At 46.0% G+C, this 20520-nt stretch overlaps 3 protein-coding genes across 3 annotated transcripts; all 3 read left to right on the top strand.

Annotated features, from left to right (window-relative positions):
• Window positions 5827-11909, top strand: LOC109820756. The gene is made up of 3 exons (XM_020386952.1): window positions 5827-5870; window positions 10313-10425; window positions 10848-11909. Exons 1-3 carry the CDS (start codon window positions 5827-5829, stop codon window positions 11753-11755), a joined length of 1065 nt encoding a protein of 354 aa, XP_020242541.1. The 3' UTR covers window positions 11756-11909.
• Window positions 12141-14790, top strand: LOC109820755. The gene is made up of 10 exons (XM_020386951.1): window positions 12141-12325; window positions 12395-13202; window positions 13299-13523; window positions 13588-13746; window positions 13841-13900; window positions 13969-14148; window positions 14215-14286; window positions 14365-14436; window positions 14525-14608; window positions 14684-14790. The coding sequence occupies exons 1-10, from the start codon at window positions 12209-12211 to the stop codon at window positions 14788-14790; spliced, it is 1884 nt and encodes a 627-aa protein (XP_020242540.1). The 5' UTR covers window positions 12141-12208.
• LOC109822486 lies at window positions 14582-15433 on the top strand. Its single transcript, XM_020388688.1, has 2 exons — window positions 14582-14608; window positions 14684-15433. Exon 2 carries the CDS (start codon window positions 14861-14863, stop codon window positions 15431-15433), a length of 573 nt encoding a protein of 190 aa, XP_020244277.1. The 5' UTR covers window positions 14582-14608; window positions 14684-14860.

Here is a 20520-nt window from a genome sequence, read left to right as displayed (position 1 = left end):
GCACACCAGTCCTCTTCCGCTCTGGCAGCCCCAAGCACCGCGCCACCTCCTCTTCCCGCCGTGACCGAAGCTTCGCGCCTCCTCGATGCAGCCGCACCCAACCATCACTCAGTCGCTGCAGCACCGAGCCGCGTTGCACCGCCGACACTCGCAGGCTGCCGGTCGCCTTTAAAGCACGCAAACAACAGCCCCCTCGACGCCCGCGTGGTCCACGCCCTCCGTCGCCTCCCAAATCAGATCCGCCGTAGATCAGAGCTCTGACCACGCCGCTGCCCGATGCCCCCTCGCCTCCCCGTTGACGTCGCCATTCAGATCTGTCGCCCTTCAGCGCCGACGCGTCGCACCGACAGCGTCGATTCGTTCGACAAAAACCCTAGGCAAGATCCCGCTCTCCTTGTTTCGTAGTTGAATATTTACATTATTATGAATCGTTTGCATAGTTTAATTGTGACATATTTATCTGTGTGTGATTGTTTGCTGAAGAACATTAATTATATCATGGTAATATGATAAATGATATTTTCAGAATGATTATAATGAATTAAAAGAATTTAGTTCGGCAAACGAATCATTTTTAGATAATTATAATAATTTAAAAGAATTTATTTTGGAAAATGAATTAGTTTAGATTAATTGTTAAGCAAAATAATTTAAAATGAATTAATTTAGAAAAAGATTATTTTCTGATTATGTAGCTGCTGTTTATGATTTATAATTCTTATTTTGATTATTTGATATGCTATGATATTATTGCACATGATTAGTCGCATTGATTGTTCCATGTTGTGATTGAGAATTATTAGGAGTTTATGACTATAGTGACCTGTATGACACAGTTAGGATCTAGAATCTCGTGTGTAGTTGACCTGGAATTACAAGAATTGGGATGAGAAGTCTTAGTAATGTGAGCGGTTGTGATTGTTGATGTATTCCGGGCTCGCGCCGGTGAAGTTTGTGTAGTCACCGGGGTGGGTCTGAGGAGATGAGATATTGTGATTGTTGATGTATTCCGGGCTCGCGCCGGTAAAGTTTGTGTAGTCACCGGGGTGGGTCTGAGGAGATGAGATATTGTGATTGTTGATGTATTCTGGGCTCGCGCCGGTGAAGTTTGTGTAGTCACCGGGGTGGGTTTGAGGAGTTGGGATATTTGTGAATTGCGATTAGTCAGTTACCCGAGGATATGAGTGTTGGCTCTGTGTGAGATAGGGACCAGTGAGTTGTGATAGGATGGCTAGTTGTTTTCTTTTCATACATAGATCGGGATTAATATTTAATTATCTATAATTTGAGACATATAGTATATACATGAGGGTTTCCTTGTTTGGATTATTTCGCTCGACGTACTACGTCTCTTATTATAGATTTTTAAGTATTAATTCCATCTATTGTATGACCTTGTTGCTTGGATGATTTCTGATCGCTACCTACATGATCTTGTTACTCGGTTGATTTTTGGATTCATCTGATTATTAGTATTCTAGTTGCACGCCTCTATTGTTATTACTATCATCACATGTTCTATTTTTATTTTTGTTATCACATTGACCACGCATATATTATCATTATCGTTATTGTGTTTGTTCTTGCCTTGGGGGATCTTGCCGTGTGTTTTACACGCTTTCGTACTCCTATTTTCTGGGTGTACGTCAGATTTAGGAGATGTACAGCCTCAGTTCGGGATAGTACAAGAGCCAGAGGATTTGCAGCAGCGAGGTCTTCCAGATGGATCAGAAGAACAATATGAAGCTTAGACTTTTCTTTATGTAGTAGTTGATAAGCGCTAGATCTCTTTTGCAGAACCTTACTTTAGTCTGATATTGGATTTAGTTATTTTAGCAGTACTTTCCTTTATTTTTGTTGGATTATGTATTTTTATATTTTTAGTTGGACCGTTTTGTAATAAGGGCGTGTTTGACCCATATGTTTAGGTCTGGGATGATTTACCATTGATGATATATCTATTTCTTATTCTGGGTTGTCATTATATTCTTGCTATGTGTGATCGGGGACCTGTGACTTCGTATATTATATTTTTGACGCTTAGCGTATTGGATTGAGAAGAAAAGAAAAAAAATAATAGTGTATATTTCTTCTCAATCTAATACGCCGCAGACTTGTTCACGTTCCGATTCCTGAGTATTTTGGGAAGCGGGGCGTGACAGTCGATTGGTGACAAATGACGAGTGCACAGGTAAGTACAAAGGAGAGTCATTATACAACTCTACATTTAAACTGTTGATCCCATCACTAGACTTTAAACAAGAAAAATAAGCAAAGTTGAGATTTTTATTCAAAATAAACCCGTTCGCTATATCAGCGTCGGTGAAAGCAAGGCTTTCATAGCTAATTACAATGGGTTCAATATCGTTAAAGACAAGACTCTCATCATTCTCGGTCTCACTATCAGCCTCATTGCTACTGCTAGGCTCATTGGCCGGAGGCTCATCACCTGACTCGGGGTCTTGGTAGAGCAGAGAATCGGTGAAGTAATTTTCAACCCCCTGAAGGGCTACTTATCAGCAATCACCGTCTTTACTTGATCACCGTCGTCCACATATTTCAAGCACTGATGCAATGTGGATGAGACTATCCTGTTGCTATGGATCCATGGTCGGCCCAACAACATGTTGTATGAGGGTTCTGCGTCAATGACATAGCAGGTCACCTCAGTTTTCATATCACCCAGTCAAAACTTGAGGCGAATCTTCCCAAGCGGCTGGTTTCCAGTGGCGTTGAAGCCAAAAATTACAGTGGTGCTTACGGACAACCGCTTTTGAGGTATCCCCAAGTGCTTGATGAGCTTTAGGGGGACAATGCTTAGTGCAGACGCTGGATCCACTTGAATACGATCCACTCGGGAGGAACCGACGTATCCTGTGAAGTACAGCGGTTGGTCGTGAGTTATGCTTTTGATGAGCATGTCCTCTGGAGTGAAAGTGATACAGGGGATCTGCTGTTTGGATGTTTGACAGCATTGTGGGCATCCTATTCCAGCCTCCTCTTCGGGAGTGGGTAAGAAATGCGTGGCAAAGGCTTCTGAATCAGTCAGCACCTCTCGCAGGGTCTCGTGAGTCATCCTGGACAATTGTAGGAGCTCATACAGGATAATCCTGGTTGAAATATTTTTCAACTGCGCGAGTAGGTCAAACCGGAAAGGTTGACCACTTGAACTCGGCTTATCAGGACTTGGCTGAACTGTCGGTGACAGCCTTGCTGGTAGCCTAGCTGGATTCTCTATAGGCGGATGGTAGTTCTTGGCAAAGTCCTTTCCTGTTCGGGTGATCAATGCGTCTTCCTTCTCGTCAGAATCGGTGAGGGTCACTACCTCCGCTTTGTTATCGTCCGGAATTACCGAAATAACATTATAAGGCTTAGATTTGCCCTTGGACTTGTTGGAAGTCCATTGCTCGTCGTCGAGGAGATCAGGATGAACCCACATTACCTATCGTGATGGTAGGGTTTGTGGTACCAAGCCTTTTCTTCGTTGATTGTGAGGGTCGTCATTGACAATCTTCAGTTTTGCCTTGGGGACGGGCATGACTCCTGCTGGTGTACGAACCTCAGGGAGACCCGTTCCGAATTGAAGGGTGACCATGTTTGTAGTTACTATTTTCTATACCTTTTCCTTCTTCAGGACCCCTGCGTCATAAAGAGCTTGCAATTTATCCTTAAGGATATAGCATCTGGAGGTGTGATGACCAACGAATCTATAGTATGCACAGAACTGCAGATCATCGGTCTTGTTCATGTCTTCAGGTTTCGTGACTCTCGGTAATTTGATCCTGTTACTCTTGAGAAGAGTGTTGAAGGTAGCCACTACCTAGTCCTCCGTAAAGTCGTATTGCCTTTGCGGGCGCTGCTCGAAGGTTGTGGACTTCGGGCGCTGAGCTGATTTGGGGGCTGGAGTGGAATCGACATCCATGATCTCCTTCCCTCTTGACCGAGGGTTCCGAGAGGTGTTTGGTTCTGAAGCTCTGTTCTTGGGCTGAGGTTATTCGGCTTCTAATCTTTTGATCATATTTTTGACTTGCTCGCCTTGGCGATTAAGCTCCTTCCAAGTTCGGGTTTCCACTGCGTCGATTCTGAACAAAATATTGATTGAGAGGTTGTTACAGCACATCTCAACTAGGGTGCTCAAGGAGACTTGGTCCTGAAACTAGATTGATCGATTCCTGAATCTTTTGACAAAATCATTGACCGACTCCTCTTCTTTTGTTTGTCGGCCAGTAGGGTGGCCATCAATACTTCTGTATCGTCAACGAAGAAATGAGCCAAGAAAAGTCTTTCTGCGTCGGCCCATGTTGTGATAGAGCCTGGTTCCAGGTTATGAAACCATTCAAAGGCCACCCCTCTCAGGGTACTAATGAACAGTCGGGTGAGAATGTGATTGTTTCCCTTGAGGAATCCCGTCTGAGACAGGAAATAGTAGATGTATTGTGAGGGAGAGCCTTTGCCATCAAACTGGACCAGGCTCATTGGTTTGAACTTTGTCGAGTAGGTGACCATGTCCCATTTGACTGGATACGATCGAACCACCCCTAACTCGTTCATGTATTTCTGGAGCTTCAAGGCATTGGGCTGACTCTGGAACTCATCGAATCTTTTGTCTCGGGGAGTGCTGCCCGAATGCGAGCGTCTTCCTGAGGATTTGTTAGAATAATCCGAAGGTAGTTCACAATTATCCTCTTCCCCAATTGTGTGTGGAGTAAGCTCACGCTCCTTGTTTCTTGAGGGTCTTCGCCGGTTTCGCGAACTCCTCTTCTTCCTTTTCTCACTGAGAATTTTCTCTATCATCTCCTTTAGAGAGCTGATGGTTGCTTGCTGTTCTTCAACCTTTTTGGCTAAGTCATCGGATGTCTCCACCATGTTCACCCTCGCGTGCTTGCCATAAGCTGAGTTTGAGGTTCGAGATGTCGCTGCTGCCGAGCACACCTCATCCTCGTTGTCATCATAGATAAGCGTCAAACGAGCATAGTCGAAAGGGATGGTCGCCCCTGTTTGAAGGTGAGTATGTCGATATACACCCTCGTCTTCAGTAGGGAGCCATCTGAATCCCGGGGTATATTCATGATCTGATGATTCTGAGTACCAGGATTTACTTTTCCCTGCCATATTGATTGTAGATGTCGGGAACTCTGAATCGTCAATGGCCCGCTTCTTCTATCGGTTGCGTCTTCGGCGAGAATGTCTTGGCTCCGGGGCCTGTTGGGAAAGCCTCTCGAACGCTAATAGTTTTGGCATCTCGGAACATTGGCAATCCGCCAGTACTTCCTAGATGAACCTTTCGCAATGGCACTGAGAATTTGCCTCGTGAATAGTGTATTTACGAGTTAGATAATCCCTGAGATCCCTCGTAAGTTGGTGGTAGCTACCCCCAGCATCGGCAGGACCGAGTGTGCAATTGTATGATGGGGACTCAAAGGAATCAGCATGTGAACACTTGGGAAATTTCCCAAGTGTTGAATTTATGCAACCTTGCCTTGACAGGCAAGGTCTAGAGTTCGGGCGAGCTCCAGCCAGCTACCGGTGAGCTCGAGCCGTCTGTTCGTTCAGGCAAAGTTCGCTCGCTTGAGCTGCTTGGGCCTTGCTTTTTTGGCTAAGGCTTGGTTTTAGGCGGGCCCGGTAGGCTTCGCCTGTTGTGCGAGGCTCGCCCGCTTGAGGGCGTAGCTTGCCTGCTGTGCGAAACTCGCCTGTTTGAAAGCATAGCTCACCTGCTGTGCGAAGCTCGCCTGCTTGAAGGCGTATTTCGCCTACTTTGGAGATATGGCTTGGAGAGCGAAGCCCGCCTGATTTGGTGGGCTCGCCTATCTTGCTAAGTTCGCCTGAATGGGGAACTACGCTCATGAAGTGAGGCTTGCCTGTATGAACAGGTTCGCCTGAAATGCAAAGCTCGCCCGCTTTGGGAACTTGGCCAATGGGACGAAGTCCGCTCGAGTAGGGGGGCTCGCCTGCTTAGCTCAGTTCTCCATAACTAAGAACTTGACGTTCTTGTTTGGCTCTTCTTAGCCCTGAATAGTAGTTCAGGTCATCGTAGGACATGAAGGTTTGGGCCGCTTGGCGAGCGAGAGCTTGTCGTCGTCGTCGTTGGGCTCTTCTGGAGAGGGGGAGACTCATGTTGACGGCGAAGGTGTGTTCTGTGCCGACACGTACTACAGTCTCCTCTTGCACGGGGGACCGAGTGGGTTGCTTAGGAACCCAACGAGCAGTCCTTCGGTTCGCTTGCTTGGCTTTCTGCTCAGCCTTAGCTGGCTTGGGAGGAATAGAACTCCCTGTTTTAGCTCGGGTAGAGCTCTCAGGCGTGGTTACCTCGACCACTTGGGGTTGGGTCACACGCGTGACTCTTTAGCGTTTGCGCGATGCATGGCTACCAGAGGAGTAAGAAGACAAGTATTCTTCATATTCGGCTTGGTCGAACTCGATCATAAGAGACTCAACAGTTGTCCCTTCCGTAACTTTGTCGAACTGCGCCACCACCAATTCATCTGATTGAACGATATCTCCTACTGTGGTCATCATCTTCTGTAGGTGTAAAAATTCGATCTCCCGCTTGAGGGGTCGTTTGTATTTATAAGAATGGCTTATTACAAACTAATAATCAAATTTTTACAACAGAAACGGAGGGAATGACCCTCCTTGTTTAACATGGGTTCGTTGGCAGCGGTAGGACGCCTTCCTCGGTGCTCGCGTCGAATTTGATTCCCTTGGAAGATCCGATCGAAGTTACGGTTGAGCTTTAGTACGCAACAGAAGCCCTTAGTATGATCGAGTTCGAGTCTACCCGAGCTTGAAAGACTATCAAGGCCGAAAGCTTTGAATGAGCTATGATGCAAGAGTTTACAAAGAGCTTAAGAGCCTCCAATCTGAAAGTTCAGATGAGTCTACTTCAACAATTCAAGCAAGGAGCTAAAAATGTTCTCACAAGCAAGCCAATGAGAAGTCTCTGTTTGAAGAGCTCTCCCCAAGTCTCCTGAATGAAATATGCCAAGCCTCAAGTCTCTCGTTCCAAGAAGCTTGAAAATAGAAATGCCCAGCCCCTAGAAATATTGCCAGCCTCTTGAACGTTGGTCAAGGAGGCTTATAAACAGGCAAGGGATGACATGAGCCATCCCTTGATTTGTGGGATGTGACCACCTATGGGTGAGGAGCTTCATGCCCTCCCCTAGCTGTGGGATGTGACTACTATAGGGGTCATCATCACCTAGAACATGGGTAGTGAGTAGGCCCACTCTCACAATCGAGCCGCCGCCTGCACTGTTTAGGTGAGGCTGTGCTCGTGCTGGCTCACAATCGAGCCGCCGCCTGCACTGTTTAGGTGAGGCTGTGCTCGTGCTGGCGAGCTCAACAGTCAGGCGAGCTTGGCTCGTGCAGGCCAGCTCAACAATCAGGCGAGCTTGACTCGTGCTGGCGAGTTAAGTAAACAGGTGGGGTTGAGTTCGTGCTGGCGAGCTTAACAATCAGACGAGCTTGACTCGTGCTGGCGAGTCAAACACACAGGCGGTTTAGCCTGTGACGGGGATGTTGATATCCGTGGACTACCTGGCAATCAGATCTGATCCAGAGCTTCGTCGATCCGCGAGGAGATCTAGAAACTTGAAGCGCCTATCTCGATAAAAACGAGATATTTACTCTTCTTAGTATTACCATAACGGGATAGAGTCGAGCTAGACATGCGGGTGATGTAGATCTGACGAAGAAACTCTCTTGTGTTGAAGTGCTCGATCACTCTTCACTCCGGCAGGGCTTCGCCAATTCTCCAAAATTCCAGATCTTAAAAAAATGAGGCCTAAGGCTTGTATTTATATGCTTGAGAGGATAACGGAGCGGTTAAAACCACCTAAAGGGCCCAAATCCGCGTTGGAGACACCCTAGGGAAGGCCTAAATCTGCCTTGGAGACACCCCAGGGTGTCTTGGCCTTAGCCGAGACACCGAAGGGTGTCTCGTTGGTCCGAGACACTCCTTTTGGTGTTTTCATCTGTTTCTGCTGTAATTCCTTCGTCCGGACTCGGATTTGAGTGATTCGAAGTATGTTGGAAAACCGACAAGGAGTTCTATCAGCTCCGATGGTTGGATCATCTATTGAATGAATGAGACACGGAGGGCGTTGTTCCTTTTGTAAACACCGCGGGGCTCTCGATTAGCCCGTACCTTCGTTATTCCGAAATTCTGTCGGCTCACGTAGTTTGTCGATTCACTTCAAGCGTTCACCGACGTCAATCGAACTCCTGTGAACCGGATAGTGACATTCATCGTCGTTCCTTAACACTGAACTGTTCGCGGAGACCTATAGGCAATTTTCGATGCCTACAGATACCCCCTCCAAAGCGTTCCAGACTCGTTTCTTTCATAGAAGAGGCTGGAATACTTTGGATATGATTGGTCCAGCCTTCAGTCAGCGTAAAGGACCTGCAGTTAGCTTCAACTCTTGACTCCTTTGATTTTCGGTCTATTCAATGCTTTGACGAATAGCCGAAGTTCTTCCGGCGCTGCGTTTATCGCCTGGCCGTCGTCGGAGTCTCGAGTCTATCACCGGTGAATTGGGTTTGACTCGTGTCATTGAGTTGACTTTGAATTGACTATCTCTATCATATTGTGCTGACTTAGGGTTTTAGATCACCGTATGTTGACTTTTGGTCGCAACGCATTGACTGGCGTTGACCTAGGGTTACGCGTTGACCCTAGGGTTTAGAACGTCGAATGTTGACTTTTTGTCGCAACGCGTTGACTGGCGTTGACCTAGGGTTACGCGTTGACCGGCTATGACCCTAGGGTTTCGAACGTCGAACGTTGACTTTTTGTCGCAACGCATTGACTGGCGTTGACCTAGGGTTACGCTTTGACCGGCGTTGACCCTAGGGTTTCGACCGTCGAATGTTGACTTTTTGTCGCAACGCGTTGACTGGCGTTGACCTAGGGTTACGCGTTGACCGGCGTTGACCCTAGGGTTTCGAACGTCGAATGTTGACTTTTTGTCGCAACACGTTGACTGGCGTTGACCTAGGGTTACGCATTGACCGGCGTTGACCCTAGGGTTTCGAGCGTCGAATGTTGACTTGTGTGGATTTCATCGAAACGTTCAAGCAATCGACGAAATGGGCGAAATCGGACTTCGAAATGGGATCCGGGGGCTCGAAATGGGCTGAGACACCCGGGGGTGTCTCAACTAGGGTGTCTCGGTTCAAGGCCGAGACACCCCCCCCTTTTTCCCTTTTTTTTTCTTTTTTCCTTTTTGGTTATTTCCTTCTTTTGCTTTCCTTCTTGTTTTAATTTTGTTTCCTCTTTTGTTTTCCCCCTTCTTTCCAAAATTTCAAAGGAGGTTCTTTCCCTCTCAAACTCTTTCTTCCTCCTTTCATCCCTCCACCATTGTTTCTTTTCTTTCAAGAATCCTTAACCCATTCAAACTCTCACATTTAAAACCTCAAATATCCACCAACTTCGGATTTTTATTTTCTCCTCCTTGGTTGGCCGAAAATCCCCTCTCTTCCAAGCTAGGGTTTCATCCTTCTCAAGCTCAAGAGAGGCTCCTTGGTTTTGGGTAACTCTTTTTTTTTTTTGACAAAGATCATAGCTTTTTATTCTCATAGGTTGGGTTTTGTGGAAAGATAGAATTTTTTTTTTTTTTTGACAAAGATCATAGCTTTTTATTCTCATAGGTTGGGTTTTGTGGAAAGATAGAATTTTTATGATGGGTTTTGGGTATGAACCAAAATTTGTTTCTCATAGGTTGGGTTTTGTGGAAAGATAGAATTTTTATGATGGGTTTTGGGTATGAACCAAAATTTGTTTTTTTTTATGTAAGACTTGCAATATAGCCGAAATTGGGGGGTTTTTTGTGCAAAAGAGGGCTAAAATTTGTAGGGGCCTTTATGCAAAATAAGACTGAAATTTTGAGGCTTGGACTTTAGACCCACTTGGCCACAACTTTGAGGGGTGCTTCATGCAAAAGACTACAAATTATTGAGGGTTTTATGTGCAAAATCGGCTAAATTTTACAAAAGGGTTTATTTGCAAAATTAACCACAATTGCAGGGTATTGGGGGTGTTGGATGAACACATATAATGACCATGACCCAATTCGAGCGTGTCCTTGACCCGAATTTAGCCTTGAACACGAGGGGTATTTTGGGTATTTCACCAAAATTTACCGCAAAATGACAATCATTGTTTTGTATGCACGAAATTTGTAGGTTTAATTGGACTTCAACTATAAAATCCTATTTATTCATAGGACTTTCGTTCAAGTTCTTAATTTCCCTTTTAAATTTTGTGTATTCATATTTTAAATTGTACCTGACTTGTTATTTTTCATTGCAGGTTTTCGATGTCTCCACGTCGACCTCGACCTCCTAGGAGTCGCTCCCGTTCACAGCCTAGCGAGGAAGAAGTTCCCACAACATCCTCCCCTCCAGCGGCATCCTTTTTCGGGGGTAAGAATCTTTATTTCTGTATCCCTGATTGATCCCTTCGCGGGTCATTAAGGAAGGACCGACATCCTCCTTCGTGGGGATTGAGGTTTCAGGATATTGGTGGTTCTGTTACACCTTCGTTTGGCCCCTTCGCGGGTCATTCGGGAAGGGCCGACACCCTCCTTCGCGGGGGTTGAGGTTTCAGACTTGTTTTGCTTAGCCAATTCAAGTCTTCTGGTATATTGGGGCGATCTTGCGTCGTCTTACACCTTGTAGGTCGGTGTATGTTACCACGTCATCTACGTGATGATGCATACCGTTCTTCCAGTGTAGGACACCCAAAATCGTCTCTCCAATTACCCCGTGAATGATTTTATCTCGCTCTTTATGAGATGGATTTAATTCATGGATGATTTTCTGACTCTATCCTTGTTTTGTTGCAGTCGAGTTCCCCACGGGCAGTCTCCCTCCTCATGCCACTACTGGTTGTAGCAGGGAAGTCTTTTCTTCGGCTTCCATCAGGCAGGCTATTGGTCCACTCCCTCAGTTTGACAGAGATCGCTCCGATGAATCCTGTCGTTTGATACGGGATGGAGGGCTTCATTGCTTACGCCAGCTGATTACGGATGCTTCTTTTACTGCGGATTCCGTTTCTACTCGGGCTTTAAAGAAGCCTAGTTTTCTGTTTGGAGATCATATTGAGGATCCTGCTAAGTTAATTCTTACCGAGGAGCATTGGCTGAATCTTGATGAAGGAGCTCTCCTGTATATTCCCTCCATTCCTCGTCAGTGTTCTTTCATTCATTTAGAGGGACAGGCCGTAGAGAGACAGATGCCCTGGCGTCTTACTGAAGATGCTAATCGAGTTCAGTGTGGATATACATCCCAACATAAGACTCCTGGTTCTATTGGGTATCATTACATCCGCGGTCTTCGATCAGGGATTATGGGTCTTAATACTGCACCCCCAGGCGAGGTATCAGCAGCCGCTCCTACCGTGAAGAACCGTCTGGCTCATCTTGGGAGGAGATTACCTCCACCAGACTTTAGATGCTATGATTGGGCTTTCTCACAACCCAAGGCATGGTGGACACGCATGACCAGTTACGTCTTAGGGCGCTGGGAGAAGGATTTGAAGAGCAGTAGATTATACTCACCTATACGAGCCACCATGTATGGGCTGCCAGTCAGCTGTCGCCATTTCTTGGCATTGTTGGAGACATACATGCCCGACAGTAACACATTCCTGACCAGCGGCGGAGAGTTAGGGTTGGCCTTGCATGAGATGTATCAGGTTTCTGGCCTTCCGATGGGGGACTGTCCATACCAGGAGTACTTTCCCTCGAACTAGCAATTGGAGTGGTTGAAGAAAGATGCTCCCGATATGTACGATACTCTTTGGGACCTCACCTGCCATTATCATACCTCTCTGATCACGGTTTCTACTCAAGCAAAGAGGAAAAAGCAGATCAGCTTGAAGCAGTTTGCTGTCTATTTGTTCCAGAATTTGGAGGGTGATTCTAGCGAGCTCATTCGTGAGTTAGATGTTCTGACACCTACCGCCGTTAATGAGTTGATGGAGAAGGCTGAGGCTCGTTCTTACACCATTGCCAGTGCTGAGGGAGCTTTTCCTGCAGGAACCAAGTTTCGTTCGTTCTTTCGCCGTGCACAGAAGTCCATTGAGCCCCGGACTCTGCTAGCAGGCTATCTCGCCCTCTGGTTGAAGAAGTGCGTCATTCCGTATCAGCAGTCAGACGCCTTACCTCTCGAGGTGCTCTTCCCTGCAGTCCAGCTAGCTTATAGGATGGATCTTTCCCTGCTCCCAGCAATGGTTGCTGACATTCATTGTGGGCTTAGGTATCTGGTCAACGGTTTTGAGCAGGTGGGTTCTGAGCCGTCGACTGAGCTTATTTGTGTGAAGGTCGAGCTTCCTTATGCGTATCTGATGGCGTGGGGTTCTGAGCCGTCGACTGAGCTTATTTGTGTGAAGGTCGAGCTTCCTTATGCGTATCTGATGGCGTGGATCGTTCTTCACCATCCTGACTTGATGTCTGCGCCCAGCATTGTTGATGCCCCTGTTCCTTTCGTACAGCTGTTGGAGAGGAGCAGATGGCTCGGGAAAATATTCAGTGATGTACAACGAGAGCTTCGAGTTCGTAAGAGCTGGGAGTTCTTCAAGTGTTTTCCTCGCTTTTCGGGCCGCTATGGTGATGTGCTGATTGATGAGGAGAAGCCCAGAACTAATCGGACTGCTCTCGACGTTGGTTGTTTCCGCTGGTTGGTGAACATCCGCGTCGGGTATCTCGTTCTTCGGGTGAAGAACCGCTGCCACATAGAGCCTTACCTCCCCAGCCGTTTTGCTCGTCAGTTTGGCTACGACCAACTATATGTTGGGAATCCGAGCCGTGGTTTGAAGATTGAAGGAGGGCTTATTGACGGCGTTCGGGCATGGCTATGGACCATGGTGGGCTGTACGGGAGCCCAGTTTGCTCTTCCTTCATCCAGACGCAAGCCGTTGATCACTTTCCTCAGTTGCAAGTGGTTTCTTTCTGCCAATGAGTCCATAGGTGTAAGGAGTCTTTCAGAGTTGCAGTCTGAGCACTTGGTTCAAGTCACTATGATGGCTGCTCGTAAGGCTGAGCTTGCTAAGAAACAGGGGAAGAAGCCTGCCAAACATTCCCTCTCGAGCAGAGACAGGATGGATGACGATGAAGAGCTCCTTCCTATTGATGATGAAGACGAGACTTCTGAGGAGGAGTATGTGGATATAGATACTGACCAAGAAGAACTTGATGCAGGTTTGTCATGCTCTTTAACCTTCTTTCTCAACTTCAATTGGTATCAACGAAAGGTCTTTTTCACTCGTCCTAACGAAATGACTCTTATCACCCCAGGTAGGACAGTCGATGAGCACGAGTCGCTCGCTGCTCGTTATGTGAGATCCAGGCCTAGCGGCAAAGCTCCTACACGGGTTGAGACACGTGGCAAGTTCGTGCACGAACGGCCCGTTGGTTCTATGAGGGCTGGTGCTCCGAAAAAGAAGAAGACCGCTCATAAACCATGCGTTGGTCGGTACCCCTACGGAGTGGATTTAGGAGACATCGCCGACGGAGAGGAAGGTAATATTCTATTGCTTTAAGATGGTTTACCTTCTGGGATTCGTAATCATGTTTTATGTTCCAGGGTACTATGACGAGGGCGAGCTTCCACCGGACCCCGTATTCCCTAGTTCTGATAATATGGATAGCTTCATGCAGCAAATATGTGACACCATTCGTAACGACTCCATGGACGTTGATACTGAGCAGGTGAATAGTGTTGAGCCCACCATTCCATGTTCAGGTATATCTACATCCGATGATACCCTCCTCGAGTAATATTTAGAAGAGTTAGGGAACTCATGATTCATTATTTTTTGTGCTTCGCTCTCTTTCAGATTACTTGAAGAATCCAAGTATGGATATTGGGGAAAAAGAATCTTCTGTTCCTGGTGCAGGTATTTCTGAGCTTTTTCTTCTTTCCCATCTTCTTGTATATATATCCAACACATAAATTATTCTGCAGATGTCGTGGTAGAAAAGCCAGTTGAGGATCAGACCTTTCATGATGTAGGTTTCGAGGAACAGGGGTGTGCCTCTGCACCAAGTTTCTCGGGACCCGACATCGGATTATTTGTCGACATGCTGGCTGAACAGGCATCCAGAGGAGCTGTGGGACCACCCTTTGAGAGTGATTCATTCACAGGTATATATCTGATTCCCTTCATTTTGTCTGATCTTTTGTTTGACTAACGAAGGATTAATATTACAGTTCCGGTCACCAGGACTGATTCAATAATGATGCCCGGCATATCTAGTTTACCTCGGAGTGACAGACCCACAGGTATGCATACAATCTAGGGCGTCATACTCCTTTTCATTTGTCTGATTTTTCTTGACTAATAGATGGGTGTAATCATAGGACCGGTCACTGGGACCGATACTCTTATGACTCCTGGCATTCCCCGTGTACCTGAGGACGGTGGACTTGCAGGTATGCAAACGATCTTATCATCCCGATTCTCCTTATTTGTCTAAACTTCCATTTTGACTAATAAAGAAGTGTAACTATATGCCTACAGGGGTTGATATACCCTCCATGACTACTCCTGCAGTTATTTCGGAACCTGTCGGATCTCAGCCCGAGGGGACCTCCGTTGACGTTGGTATGCTCGGAATTTGCCTTTAAATTTTCTTATCGTATTCAATAATTTCTTAGCTTTCTACACTGTTTCTTGTAGGATCTCGATCATCTCTATATGAGCATGTTCGCGCCCTCTTGGCCGATACCGATCCAGACAGAGACATTTTCCGTACAGACCTCGGCTTTTTTTACTGCCTTTTTTAACGACATGATCGAGAAACTGCTTCATTGAGGATATTGTTTTGATCAGTTCAGGCGTTCCTTTTCTCGTCACATGATGATGTTTATAGAAGAAGGATATCCGGAGTTGGCTGATTCCTTCATTGCCGATTTTGCTGCTCTGGAGTCGGAGATCCGAGAGTTAAAGGAATTGAAGGCTAATGGAGCTTCTTCCTTCGTGTCCACTCAGATGGAGCATAGGCTGGCACAGTGGCGCGACCTGAGATCTTCCATCGGCAGTGAGCTTCAGTCATATGAGCATTCAGTTGCGCAGCTGATGGCTACCGTGGCGAGGAAGGATACAGATAGAGCCGAGTTACTCCGCTCTTTGGATTCCGGCCGCGAGGAAGTGGCTAGGTTGAAGGAGGCCTTGAAGCACGCCGATGAGTCCGTTACTATTATTGCAGAAGACCTGGCTGGAGTAGAGCATTCTCGTGGACAGGCCCTCGAGAAGCTAGGATCTACACAGGAGAGATTGATGAAGCTGAAGAATGAAGCCGTGAAGATCTTGAGCAGTTCTGAAGAATCCGTCCGAGCTGGCCTGCAGGCAGAACTTGAGCAGAGTTATATAGATAGGCTTTCTAGCTTAGAGTCTCATGTTCTTAGCCGTCAGCTGCCTTTGGGCTAACGAGCTTTTTATTGTATGCTTTGACTTTATCTATTAATAGAGACTCCGCATTTGATTCGGTTATGATATTTGTTTATTTATTTTGACCTTAGCGATGATAATATTTACGGGATTTTTGGCAAACCCCCAGCCATCAACGGGTTTGACATGCCTTTACTGATTACCGTTTGAATCGGGCTAGCATGTGAATTATTAAAACCCGTCTCACATGTAACGTTGTGCTAAGAAAATCGCTTTTCTTAGACTTGATGCTATGATTTTGAATACATAGACTTAACCATTTCTTATAGGGAAAATGTAGCCTGCACCTCGTATTAGGCGATGACTTATCCCTTCTTAGGTTTCGGGATAAAATTCCCCAGGTTTAGACCCTGGTGTCTTTTTCAATCGGCGAAAGACTAAACCGGCAATGTGTGTTAGACATAGACTTTGGGATTTTTGGCAAACCCCAGCCTTCAACGGGTTTGATGTGCCTTTACCGATTACCGTTTGAAATCGGGCTAGCATGCGGATTGTCTGAATCCGTTCCGCATGTAACGTTGTGCTAAGAGAGTGAATTCTCTGAGACTTTGTGCTATGATTTTGAATATATAGGCTTCGCCCTTGTTACGGGAATAGGCTACCCGGCAACACGTATTAGGTGAAATTCCCCAGGTGTAGACCTTGGTGTCTTTTTTAATCGGTGAAAGACTAAACCGGCAACGCGTATTAGGCGTAGACTTATCTCTATTTAGGAGTTGAGATAAAATTCCCCGTGCACCAAGTGCCCGGATTGGAAGTTGGGAATTGTGTCTTTTATCAGAACAAAGACGGACTGGAAAGCGGGAGAGAAAGAATTTCATATTCTATCTCCCGGGACTGAAAAGGAAGAATTTTATATTTTATCTACAGTCGGAAAGGAAACTCAAGGTGGGATCTCCACCCCCAGACTCCGAAAAGATGAAACTAAGAGTGGGATCTCCACTCCGAGAATCGGAAAAGTTCAAACGGCCCTAACTTTTATAGGATTGGTCATTTGAATCAAAAGAATCCCTCATTTATTGAGGAGAAAGTCCAATTTTGACCCTAACTTTTATAGGTTTGGTGGAAAAAGAACAAAAGCAGATTTTCGTTTATCAAAAAAGGCATGACTCGGTCTTAGTCCTAACTATCTGTAGGTTTGACTAAGTGAGATTGGGAACAACCCTAACTTTTATAGGTTTGATTGTCCGAATGTGGACCTCTCGTTCATGGAAGGAATCGAGAGGGGACTTTGGTTGTGGCCCTAACTATAGGAAGTTTATAGGTTTGACCAGAACGCAAAGAGAGTGGAATACGGGTAGCAAAGAAAGTGCCAACTCGTATTATCACTCAGAGAAGGACTTTAACGCTAGGTGATTAGGACCTAACATGTTAAGTCTGAGAATTGCCAATGACTGGCGGACAGAAATTTTGGTGAATCCACCGTCGATTAGTTTGATCAGCAGATGGTTTGGTGAGGAAAGATTAACCTATCAGAGGATTGGATCTCATCTCACAAAAATAACTCATAAGAGTTAGAGAATTTTGATAATAAGAAGAAACGTTCCAATATTCTGAATTCGAACAAGAATTTCTTATTCATCACTTCTACAATGATTGGGTTATCCCTAAGAATACTTCATATGATGTTCTTCTGGGAACTTCCCGATACATTGGTTATCCTGAAGATACTAATGATAGTATTTTTTCAGGAACTTGCCATTTATCGGCATCATAAGCCGGTCGCCGTCCTTGGTGACTAGACGATATGCGTCACTCGAGTAAACAGTCTCCACTACGAATGGTCCCTCCCATTTGGGTTTAAATTTGCCCTTCTTCTTGGAGCTAAGGATCATAGGCCACCTTTCAGCTAGAACCAAATCCCCTTCTTTGAAACTCCGTTGTCGAACCTTTTTGTCGAAAGCTCGAGAGATTCTGGCGTGGTAGAATTCGATATGTTGTTGAGCTTCTAAACGCTTCTCATCTAGCCTTTATAGTTCTTCAAGGCGCTTCTGATGTTGCTCTTCGGTCGTCATTTGAGTCGCGAGGGTAATTCGAAGTGACGGGATTTGAATCTCCAATGGAAGAACGGCTTCACATCCGTATACCAGTGAATACGGGGTTGCTCCCGTCGGTGTGCGCACCGTGGTCCGATAGGCCCATAGAGCCACGCCAAGCTTGTCATCCCAGTCTCGTTTATTAGTTTTCACAAGTTTTGATAACAGCTTCATGATAGTCTTGTTGAAAGCTTCGGCCAATCCATTCGCTGTGGGATTGTAAGCTGTCGAAGAGATGTCCTGAATTTTGAACTTTTCACAAAACCTGATGAAGGCGTTGCTGACGAATTGAGGACCATTGTCATGTATGATTCGTCTTGGGACACCATGCCGGTAGATGATATGGTGCTTGATGAATGCAATGACGTTGCTCGTTTTGACTTCTCTGAGAGGAACCGCTTCAGCCCACTTGGAGAAGTAGTCGGTAATCGCCAGGATGAACCGATCACCTTTGACTAACGGGGGATTTATAGGACTGACGATATCCATTCCCCAGGTCTCAAATGCCCACGACGTAACCGAAGGATGTAGATGCTCCGGAGGTTGATGCATATAGTTCGCATGTGTTTGACATGCATGACACTTTCGGGCATACGCGATTGCATCACTCATCATGAAAGGCCAAAAGTATCCCATTCTTCTGATGCGGTCATAAAGCTTGGGGCCAGGTTGGTGTGCGCCACACTCTCCTTCATGTGCCTCTCTAAGGACTTCTTCGGCTTCTTTAGTTGATAAGCAACGTGCTAGCAACCCATCATACCCCCTACAGTATAGCGTTCGATTCTCCGTATTATAGTAGAATCTTGGCGCTCTTCGTCGGATTGACTCTCTTTCCTTCATGTCTTCTGGTAGGATTCCATGTCAACTTGAGTTGAGTGTGCTTCCTTGCTATCTTCTTCTTCGCTATCTTCATTGTAGATCGGCTCTAGGAGTTGGTGAGTCCTCACTGTAACAAACTGTTCTGTTTCAGGAGGTTGTGCCAGAGATACGGCCAATGCTGCTAACGTATCTGCGTAAGTGTTCTGTAACCGTGGAATATGTTCGATAAAGAATACTTCGAATGATTCTGCTATCTCTACTGCCATCTTATGATATGGTATTAAATCCTGGCTTCGGACCTCGTACTCTCCCTGAACTTGTTTAACTATCAGTTGAGAATCACTGAAGGCTTCAAGATATTCAACCCCCAGTTCTTTAGCGAAACTGAGTCCTATGAGTAATGCATTATATTCGGCTACGTTATTTGAGCACGTTTCGGTCAACGAATAAGCTCGAGGCATAACGTGTTTTCCTGGGGAAACTAAGACAACTCCAACTCCGGAAGAAATCTTAGGACTTCCAGGAGCACTCGCTACATTAGTTGCTTGAAGCGCCGCGTCGAAGTACAAACACCATATTTGCTGGTGCGAAGTTGCGTTGACTTCATGGGTCTCATCAGGTAGGTCGTCATATATCTCGGCGGTATCCGTAGTTGGATTAGCTGCCAGGAGATCACAGATGGCTTGTCCTTTTACCGACTTCTGTTGTTTAAAATGTAAGTCGTATTGGGACAAGAGTAAGGCCCACTTTGCTAATCGCCAATTCATGAACACTGGCTGAGTCATGAACACTCGGACTAGGTTAACCTTAGAGATAACATAAATGGTCTGTCCAACCAGATAATGCCGCATCTTCTGAATAGCGAACACCAAGGCGAGGCATTCTCTCTCAATCATAGGATATCGAGATTCAGCGCCTACCATGGTCTGGCTTAAATAATATATCGCCTGTTCGTGACCGTTATCATCATCTTGTGCAAGTAATGCACTTAATGAGTGGCTCGTTGCCTTGACATAAATCAAGAACGGTTTGCCTGATTTCGGTGCGATGAGCACGGGAGGTTTTGAAAGATATTCTTTAATACTCTCGAATGCCTTTTGACAAGCGTCGTCCCACACGAATGATACGCCCTTCTTTGTGAGCTTGGAGAATGGTTGGCATTTTCCTGAGAGGTTCGAGATGAACCGACGGATATACGCTAACCGCCCTTGCAATCCTCTGAGCTCCTTGAGGTTTCTCGAAGGCTGCAATTCATTAATTGCCTTTACCTTATCAGGGTCGATATGAATACCTTTGGTAGTGACGAAAAATCCCAGGAATTTACCACTGGACATTCCGAGGAAAGACTTGGTAGGATTCATTTTCAATTGGTGGGTACGCATCAGATCGAACATCGTCTTCAAGTCTTTGATGTGATCCTTCTTATCGCGACTTTTCATGACCAAATCATCCACGTAACATTCGACAGTTTTTCGGAGATGCTCTTGAAAAATCTTCAACATGGCTCGCTGATATGTGGCACCTGCGTTTTTTAAGCCGAAGAGCATGACCATGTAGCAGAAAACACCGAGGGGTGTTCTAAACGCAGTATGCTTTTCATCATCTGGATGCATCTTTATCTGGTTATAACCAGAGAAACCATCCATGAAAGACATCCTCTCGAACCCGCACGTATTGTCAATGATGACATCTGTGATGGGAAGGGGGAAGTCATCTTTTGGGCAGGCAGCGTTGAGGTCTCTAAAGTCGATACACACCCTGACCTTCCCGTTCTTCTTAAGGACCGGGACGATATTGGCAAGCCATTCTGGATGTTGCTCCTCCCGAACGAAGCCCGAGTCAATGATGAACCCAAGGGTCCTCCCAAGTCGGCATCTGATCGTCTTCTTCTATTGTCGCAGGGTCGACCGTAGCCATATTCGACATTAGCTTTTTGAACATTTCACCAAGACTAGTGTCGGAATCCCAAGCCGAAGAGTCAGAAGAATACCCGTTTCTAGCTTTGTTAGCAATTTGATCGATGACCTGCCAACAGCACTCGTCGTCGGATGAGGAGACATAACCTAGACCTCTTTTTGTGGTGATAATAGTTATCGGGTTTTCCTTTTGATACATAGGCCATTCGAGGTGGAACTCGCGGATCTCGACCAAAGCAAAGACCCTCTCCGAGTGTGAAGTCATACCCATACTTCTCCATTAGATCGCGCGCTT

Source organism: Asparagus officinalis, chromosome 8 (genome assembly GCF_001876935.1).
Source record: "Asparagus officinalis chromosome 8, Aspof.V1, whole genome shotgun sequence".
NCBI classification, from domain to species: Eukaryota; Viridiplantae; Streptophyta; class Magnoliopsida; order Asparagales; family Asparagaceae; genus Asparagus; species Asparagus officinalis.
Note: the sequence above shows the minus strand (reverse complement) of the source record. Positions and strands in the feature narration are given on the sequence as shown.

Coding starts and splice junctions, on each gene's coding strand:
- LOC109820756 (XM_020386952.1), top strand. CDS start 5,827: ATGGGGAACTACGCTCATGAAGTGAGGCTTGCCTGTATGAACAG. Junction 5,871..10,312: donor AGGCTTGCCTGTATGAACAG/GTTCGCCTGAAA, acceptor TTTTCATTGCAG/GTTTTCGATGTCTCCACGTC. Junction 10,426..10,847: donor AGCGGCATCCTTTTTCGGGG/GTAAGAATCTTT, acceptor GTTTTGTTGCAG/TCGAGTTCCCCACGGGCAGT.
- LOC109820755 (XM_020386951.1), top strand. CDS start 12,209: ATGGATCTTTCCCTGCTCCCAGCAATGGTTGCTGACATTCATTGTGGG. Junction 12,326..12,394: donor CTGAGCTTATTTGTGTGAAG/GTCGAGCTTCCT, acceptor ATTTGTGTGAAG/GTCGAGCTTCCTTATGCGTA. Junction 13,524..13,587: donor CATCGCCGACGGAGAGGAAG/GTAATATTCTAT, acceptor TTTATGTTCCAG/GGTACTATGACGAGGGCGAG.
- LOC109822486 (XM_020388688.1), top strand. CDS start 14,861: ATGATGATGTTTATAGAAGAAGGATATCCGGAGTTGGCTGATTCCTTC.